Here is a 9,022-nt window from a genome sequence, read left to right as displayed (position 1 = left end):
CAGATAATTTCCTTGTTTTGCCCTAGAATAAAGATACACATTCTTGGACCTAGGTTTTGCCTTCAAAAGCAATGTCTGCCTGTTCCCTTCAGTTTGAGTTACACCTATTCTAGATGGATACTGATATGCACTGATCAACAAGATATTCTTTAAGTGAGTGCTAAGGCTTAGGCCAGGATTTTTTCCGATCTGGTGTCGTTGGCAATGCACCTTTTTGAAAGGCAATGTTCCGACGTTCGCACAGACCACGTTCAATGTAAACGTGTTGCTACATATCTCGGCTCAATCTGAAATGGTGCATAGCCGACAAAGCACGATCGGATTGAATCCCGGCCTTTGGCAGACATGTTACATTCTTGTCTTGAAAAGACATGACAAAGAAGACTCCTATTAGATAGTTTTATTCAGCCATTTCTTTTTCCACATATTGCTTTGGTTGCAAGACATGACGACCTATAAAAGAACAAACATTACACATACAAATTAAAAGTTACTTGTCCTTTTCAAGCACTTGAGCCCTTCTGGACTCTAGCTCTGATTGGACATGTCCAGTCCAACCAAGTTTCCTTTGGGAAGATGCAGATGGTTTAACACTAAGACAAAGGAAGCAGCATTCCATATAGTTGAGTTGCCCTTGAGTGTCTACGTCACACTTAAATCGGGCCGTAAAAGAAACAGGACGAGAGAAAGCACTGACCCAAATTCACAGTATAAATACATCATTCAGTACGTTACTCTATACAAGAAGTGTCATCCAGCATAGAAACTAGTAATTAGTTGTGAACCACATGCAGTTGCAATTCAAAAGGTAGGGTTGAACCTCTCCAGTGAAAGGATGCGATATCCTTAAGAGATTTGTTTACATATATCATACTTGTAGGATCGTTTCTCATAAATCATGACATGTACATAACTCAATATCAAGTTTGTATAACCACTTTTGCCCAAAATGTAACAATCAGGTTGTTAATTTCATTCGCTACATTTGCTAGGGACTGTGCTGCCTCAAATTTAAGTATAATGCTACTGTAAATAACTATTCACTCATTTCGCTGTGCAATATGGTCATACCATTTCATGCTATTAACACTGCAATAATTTCAGCATATTTGTTAATTCCGAGTGTTTCAGTAAAATAATAAGCAATAAGGTGCCACCTTTACAAGGTCTGAGACATGATTGGACTTGATGCCCATGATCGTTCTTCTTGATAATCCTAACTTTAACACTAAGAGTTGTGTAATCAGGAACCAGCTAGTGCAGACGTCACACCCAACTAAAGTCGACTGGCATTCCAACAGGGTAGATAAAAAGGTTACTCGAAAGAATCTTCACTCGTGGGCCTAAGGGTCCCTTCACACTGCTCGCCGTAAAAATCTACGCAAGGAAGTCATTTCATTGGTCCTAGCCAGAAGAATCATTGATTAGAACCAATTAAATGGCTTCCTTTCTAGCATAGTTTTTTCCCTCCAAGCAATGTGAACGGACCCTTAATTTCGAGGACATAGTTTGGAATCCCTTGGACTCCACAGTAATGAGTCTTTTCATCGGAAAGCTTCACTTTTCTATACAGTACAGCATATGTACATACATATAAGCAGGGTTGGGTAGGTTACTTTCTAAATGTAATCCGTTGGTTACTAGTTAACCGTCAAATTCTAAATCAGTAACGTAACTTTTGGATTACTCACTTTCCTTTTAGATTACATTTCCCTTAAGATGCTTTAGAAGAAGACTAAAATGAATATTACCAATTGAATGACATCTATTGCAGGATAAATCAATGTTAAGGGTTTACATAGCTGGCCAAAAATTGATATTGCATTTTAATGACTGGAAGTCTATACGCTTCTGCTTGCAGATACCCATAGACTTCCAGTCATTGGCTCGTGAAACTACCTTCAACTTCCTTCATACTGGACACAGACATAAATGGTATCCACGAGTTCATCGGACTAATAGATAAAGGGCCTCATTGCCAAAATCTCAAAGTATCCCTTTAAACTTGTGCCTTTTTTCAATGCTGATTTGAATGTCATTGAGAAAATGGAAAGGAGTCTGATGTTTTCCCCCCAAACATCCTTTCTGAATTCAAAAGTAATCTAGTTTTTAAAAAGTATCAAATCTGATTGCTATAATTTAGCTGGTAACAGAATAGTTTATTTTTATATTCCGTTACATGTAACAGATGACATGTAATCTGTTACTCCAACCCTGCATATAAATATACTCAGCTGTGCATTCATACATGTATAAGGGTGTTTTGTCTGTAACCAGGATGACCAGTTCAGTAATCTTAGTGCTTTTTCAGTGTGATTGCTTTCTTCCCCCAGTGACAAATTAATTCACCAAAACTCTAAACAATTGAATAAAAAAAGGCTGCTCTGTACAAAACCAAGGGTCAAAAAGGGACACGTAAATATTTACAAGGGAAGTTTTCCATCTTAAAATACATCGTATAAAAATATCCTTAGTCGAGTGGTCAAGTCACTCAGGTCTCAGCAGCTTAACTGGTGCACTGTGGGACCACCTCCACTCCAGTAAGGGTTACCAGAGCAGAAGCACAATCTTCCCCAGTTCACAGGCTTGAGGGCTGGGCCTGCTGTGGGCTCGCAGTGAGTGAGGAGTGGACGGGTAGGGGCTCGCAGTCTGTGATGCCGCCCTCTTCGTTCCGCATGTACATGAGGAACAGAGTCACGGTGGCAAAGGTTGTGGCGTTGACTGGAAATGCCCGAAGCAGTGTGGATGTGAGGCCGCGCGTGAACACCCGCCAGCCCTCCCGCTTCATGCTCTGACGCACGCAGTCTGCGATGCCGTTGTACTTGTTGTAGCCACCCACGCCGTCCGCCTGGAGCCGGGATTTTATGACGTCCACGGGGTAGGTGGAGATCCACGAGGCGATGCCCGACATGCCGCCGGCGAACAGTAACTTAAGGATCATGTAGGGGTCGTCGGGCTCGCAGCCCAAGTGCCGCGTCAGGACGTCGTAGGTCAAGAAGTAGATCCCGAAGCCTGGCGTCTCACGGACCAGCGTGGTCACCATTCCCCGGTTGATTCCGCGGAAGCCCTCCTTCCGGTAGATGCGCACCAGGCAGTCCAGCGAGTTCTTGTACAGCTTCTGCTTGGACTTCCTCTCGCCCAAGCCCTGCAGCTGCATGCGTGTCTTGGCCAGCTCCATAGGGCAGCAAATGATGCTCTGCAACGCGCCCGCCGACGCCCCGGCCAGGAACTGGTTGAGCGGAGTGTCGTGGCCCAGCCTGCGCATGGCGTTGCCCTGGACACCGAACACGATGGCGTTGATGAAGGTCAGGCCCATCATGGGGGAGCCGATGCCTTTATACAGCCCTGTCATCTGTGAACACACAGCAGAGCAAGGAAGGAATAATAGGGTATTGAAGTTTAATGAAGCTGAATAACTTGGAACAAAGTAAGTCGTTTTGGATAAAAGTATCTGCTACATGGCATATTAAATATGATTATTATTTAAGCAAGACAAATCACACTTTCACTACAATACATGGTGTTCTCAAGGCCAGACTCTTCATAAAGCAATGGTGTAATGCTAATGTCCTGTATATGCCGCTATTCTACTCCTTTAATAATGATATAGCTTAACACTAGTTTTAATTGTGGAATTCGTAATCACATTGAAGCAGTCCAGCAGAATCTACCCCATTAAAACCTGCCGTAACTCCCAAATGGCTTGAGTGACAAGGCGGTTCTCTTAATTTAGCCACGCAGCAGGCACAACGCCCCGATTGACCCTGGCTACTGATATCTCTCCCAACCTCCTCCCTCCAGACTGGCTGATAGGCCCTCTGCTAGGCTGACGCACAAGACTGTAACGAGAGACACTTGAGTAGAGCCCTGTTCTAACCAATGGTACAACTGTAGTTGGCGCTGCACAGAGCACATGGCAATGCCTCATGGCATTGCAGAGCCAACCATCTCGAAACTGATTAATTTGAATATGAAAGGATTTCACCACTGGTGACTACCCACACACACTTCAAAAAAGTGTTTCCCCCACTACAGCAGTCTCAAACATCCGGCCCGCGGGCCACATCAGTTGAGTTCTACAGACTTGGTACTGTGAGGAACTGGAGTCGGTCACGGTGGTGGTCGTACTCACCGACTCTTGCCGTACGATAGACTGGAAGCAGTGATACGTGCCGCGGTACAGAGGTCTGTCCACACTCTGAACTTGGAGTCGTACCTGAAAATGGACACCTCAGTGTTAGTGAAAAAGCACAGAAGGCAATACTGCCACATTTAATAATACCATACACATACAAAACACAAAGGAAAAGGGACAATACACCAAAAAGTAACTATTGGCAATGTAGTGTACTAAGGTATGGGAGTTGGGTGGGGTGCAATTTGGGTGATAAGAGGTGGTGAAATTATATTGTTTTTTAAAAAAGTATTCTATGCTTGTACGTCTGGATAATATTTTTTACAAAACAAAACACGGGGGACAAACAGAAGACCTTGACCGTACTTACTAGCTAGGTCACACATCCGTGCAGAGGTTGATTATCCCTCACCCTCATCTACAACAAAGTGACACTTATGCTGTTAAAGACAGCCCTCCCTGTTCAGGGATAAAACCAACATTGTGTCCCTCCCTCGGCTCCTTCGTAATCAAAATAAAAAAGATTATGAGTACACAACTTGGAAAAAAAGAGTTCTGTCAAATATCAAACAGGTGTAAAGTGCAAATATCCTGATACATGTGTCTTAACTTGTTGCTTAGTGATTATTGCGAGTACACATGAGTGCAAATATTTGAAGATTCAGTGTCTGCAAATTATAGCTCTTAGAAGACTAACTATATATATGAAAATACGATTTGAGGCTTGTACTGACATTTTTATAATTAAACAATTAAGCCTACCGATGCCTAGTTTCCACAGATATATAATATACATTTCATGAGAGGCTATTTTGAGCCTAAATAATTAGAACTTTATTGCTATGACTGGTATAACTTTACTAGAAATTACCTTATGGAACAAAGTCCATGTTTAAAAATACTTTGTGCCCTATGCCTTGACATGTCCCTCCGTCATCCAACCCTGTGTCAATTCTAGGAAGATTTCAACCCACTTAAGCTAAAAATGTCCAAGTTTCACCATAATTGTAAAGCCCTAGTTATTTTGTTGCTTTGACAGTTATTTCTGAAGATTATTTATTTCATGCGATTAGTGATTTATTTACATCTGCCCCTCATTTTAAGGTCAACCCTGTTATGTGAACTATTGTTTTAATATGGTAAAACTATTCCTTTTTAAATATGTTTTTCAAAAGAAACATTGAACATCAAATAGTAAATTCATAGTGTAAAAGCGGGTGAGCTGGTTCTACGCTTTTTGGGCATTTTGTGGGGGTAAACTGAGCGGGTCAAGCATAACGTTAACCCTGTTACCCATAGACAGGCTAGAAATGATTTAGCAATTAAATTGTTTTGTGAAGTTTGCATTCAATTGCCACTCCCTGTTGCATACAACAAGCTTCCAATATACCCCTGTCATGAGGGGATTTATGGCTGATTTAAGATGAAATCGTCAACCCTGTTATGGTCAACCTGGTTACTTTATTTGGCACATAATAGGCACTTACTATAGTCATTTTCATTTAACATCTTGAGATGGGAAAAAGTGTTTGAAGTTTAGAATGTGCTCTTTATGACAGAATGTTAAAATTAGGTGAAATATATTTTGTTTACCAAGTTACACTTCTCAAAAGGCACCGGATTAGTGGAACAACCCCCATAATTATGAGATAGCAAGTCTGGATCATGGACATTGAATAGTCCTGCAGGTCGACCCCTTTATTTGTTAAATAGCTGAGGAATGGGGCAGGAGAAATTTTTTACCACTCAAATACATAGATGCAGGGACTCATATGGATGCAAAGACAGACCATCCATGAGATCAAAATAAATATTTTTAACCATGTTTTGAAACTATACAGTGATTGTTTACAATTAAATTGCTTACAAATAATGGTGTAAAACAAGCTTATATTTTGGGTTCTGATGGGGTTAGACCATTACTTATGAGGCATTTCTAAGTTACATTCAAGAATCAATCGCTCTATATTAACTTAAAAGTCCAAAAATGGATGTACCAATCCCAGATTGCCCCTTTAATAGACTGCATTTAATTCAACCAGATGTCATCAAACAGGCACCAACAAAACGCTCCAATCCATTAATATGGAACAATATCACCACAAACTCTCCCACACACACAATGTGTGATTGACTATGGGATATACATAAGGTTATCCTTGAAAGTTGAGGAGGGCCTGATGTAAAGTGCACATTGGATTCATGTGATACAGACCCCTAAACATATCTTATAATTATGACCTACTATCTCATAATAATGACTCGTAGTAAGATGTTTTGGTAGTGGGAACAGGGATCCATACTTCCATAGATGTCACTAGGTCAGAAAACAGCCAAAATACCCACATTTGTGTGGTCTGGGAAAAAAAGTTCAGTTTACTATTTGCAAGTAGTAGCTGAGAAAATGTGGTTCTTGAAATGTTTTGATTGGAAAAGAGCATTCATAGCCTATTTCATTATCAAACGCTTTCGGTCATTTGTATTCACGGGCTTAATAAACCCCACGGTAGCTGAATATTAATTACATTTCAGTGTGATTTCTAAGAAAAATACACACGTGCCAGGCATTTGCCAACAAGAAAACATAAACCCACCTTTACGGTATCAAAAGGATGCCCAACCAAAACACCGGCAGCACCTGAAAATGACAAAGAGCTGTTAGTCAGCACTTGCTTGTTTGATGCAGTTGATTTCTGTTAAGTAATGTAGGCTATACTAAGTTAAAGCCATGTGAAACTGACAGGAAAAACAGAAACCCCTAATTGCAAAACCGGATAACAGAGAAAGAGTGGTGAATAACTCTACAGTAAAGATACAATGGAGATGCTGTCCACTGCTTATCAGTCTTTGAGCCAAGCCATGATTAAAGTTGGAACCACTGAGGTATGGTTGCAACACTGAGTGGCGGGTGCATGTTAGAATATCAAGTGGATCACACACAAGAACAAACAGCCTTCTCTAGACTGCCATCAGCTGTTGTTCACTGTACCCATGTCCTTGACATTATTGCTAGAGAGAGGAAAATGCAATACTGTGTCTGACACCACCTGTGTGCGTCACAGGACAAAACCTGCCTAGGGCAGTTTCAGATTAGGGTAGGCCAAGGTAACGGGCAGTTTTATGTGTTCTGGCTTGGTGTTTGAGTGAGTGAAGTGACAGTGCATGCTGAAAGATGACCCTACTGAACATTTGTCTGACTCCCACTTGCAAGACATTATCAGTAGCTGAGACAGTATCACAATAATGCTCAATTATAGTTTATTAATCAATAACTGTCTGTCTGGCTAACCGGACAACATTCATATCATTTGAGATGGAGGTAGGGTTAAAAGCAAATATAAATCTTTGTAGGAAGTCAGGAAAATAACTTCCTTTGGAGAATAATTTTAATGTCATTTAGCTAGATAGGTCCTATTTCACAACTCCTCCAAGGTCCAGAAATACACCTTGTTTAATTTGTATGTAGCTTGATTGGTGCTTGAGGGACTGCCCATTTCACCACTACCAACTATGAGCACATTATTTGGATTGAAATGAATGTAATTGTTTGGGTGTGTGAACATTAAAAGGTTATCAACAAGAGATTATATAGCTAAGAAACCAACAGGTTTAGCCAGCTAAACACATTTAATATAGGGATTTAAACAACAATGGGGACAAGAAAGTTCTAGACTAATAGACTAGACACTCACAGTACTCAGTATTTTTCCATTCATTAACCTACTTTTTTTGTAAACTTGCGTCATCACTACTAGGCATATTTCTTCATTAGCTAGCTAGCTAACTAACGTTGCTAGCCATGAATCATTAATAATCAATTCAAAACGTTTCCAACCCAACGCATTTTGCAAACCCTTTCCATGACTCAGTGTTGCTGCCACGTAGTAATCATAGAAGCAATATATCCAAGGGTGTGCTTGCTAGCTAGCTATAGTTTTTAACTTACCTCCTATGCATCCTGCCGCAAAGTCCAATGTAAAGTCCATTCCCTCAGTCTTTGAATTAGTCAAAAGATAGTTAGCGGTCAGCGAGCCTGTATTTCTTCTTCGTAGCACAAGGGGCTAGCCAATTCAAAGGTCTGGCTTGGTGCAATACAATCTTGTAACGCTTCAAGCTAGCCGAATAATTTAGCTAGCTATCAATTTCCACCTGTCGTTTGTTGGCTGCATCTGTAACGTTAGCTATCTGCTAGTTGAATTGCTAACTTGCTAGCTAGATCTAGTCTCCTCTTGAATGAGAGCAGTTAGCGAGGGCTGTTGATGATATTACTGACACTGGCTACCCAAGTGGGCTCGTGAATAAGCTAGATAAATAGCTTAATGTGCATGCTTTAATTTAATTTTTGAATTGAGGCTCTCCCACAGTTAGCATGCTCCCACCAGCTGTGTCTTCTATTTCTGTACATCGTGTGAAGTTCAAAGCCCATTTTGAGGAAGCATTTAGCCCAATCGGATCACTGTGACGAAGACAACACCCCTACCGCCCCTACACTCATTGACTCGAGGTGATTTTGCATGGGGTTCAAAAGCTGTGATTACAGTACTTTCTGCTCCAAACAACTGATTTATGATCAGCTCTCCCCAAACTAGTCTAACCCTTTACCTTTAGTATAGGACCCAAGTAACAAAACAGACCTTGGACCAGATGTTAGGGATCAAATATGGTAAATTGTTGACCAATACACATTCAAGATTGCAACCTTTATAGCATTTTAGACATTCTGAAAAAAACTCTGGGGGAAACTACTCACTGTATGGTCAAACCAAACATTGTATAAAAGTAGTTATTGTTGCATTTCATTTTTTAAGTGGCAAATGTATTAACATTGTAGTTCACATTGACATATTCAACTGTATTCTTGAAAGTGGAGAAAGGTACTCGTGCTTT

At 40.8% G+C, this 9,022-nt stretch overlaps 1 protein-coding gene across 2 annotated transcripts; it reads right to left on the bottom strand.

Annotated features, from left to right (window-relative positions):
- Nucleotides 1–385: 385 nt before the first annotated feature.
- LOC311102370 (mitochondrial basic amino acids transporter-like) lies at nt 386–8,538 on the bottom strand. Of its 2 annotated transcripts, XM_084143687.1 has the most exons (5): nt 8,082–8,536; nt 6,730–6,773; nt 4,506–4,636; nt 4,133–4,216; nt 386–3,352 (listed from the first exon to the last, which is right to left on the bottom strand). In XM_084143687.1, the coding sequence occupies exon 5, from the start codon at nt 3,350–3,352 to the stop codon at nt 2,579–2,581; it is 774 nt and encodes a 257-aa protein (XP_083999813.1). In that variant the 5' UTR covers nt 4,133–4,216; nt 4,506–4,636; nt 6,730–6,773; nt 8,082–8,536; the 3' UTR covers nt 386–2,578. The 2 variants fall into 2 exon arrangements, with proteins under 2 accessions (XP_083999813.1, XP_083999812.1); XM_084143686.1 differs by lacking the exon at nt 4,506–4,636 and having other exon boundaries at nt 8,082–8,538.
- Nucleotides 8,539–9,022: the final 484 nt, after the last annotated feature.

The sequence above is a fragment of the Coregonus lavaretus genome (assembly GCF_964263955.1).
Source record: "Coregonus lavaretus genome assembly, chromosome: 27".
Lineage (NCBI taxonomy): Eukaryota > Metazoa > Chordata > Actinopteri > Salmoniformes > Salmonidae > Coregonus > Coregonus lavaretus.
This window is presented reverse-complemented; position numbering and strand designations above follow the sequence as displayed.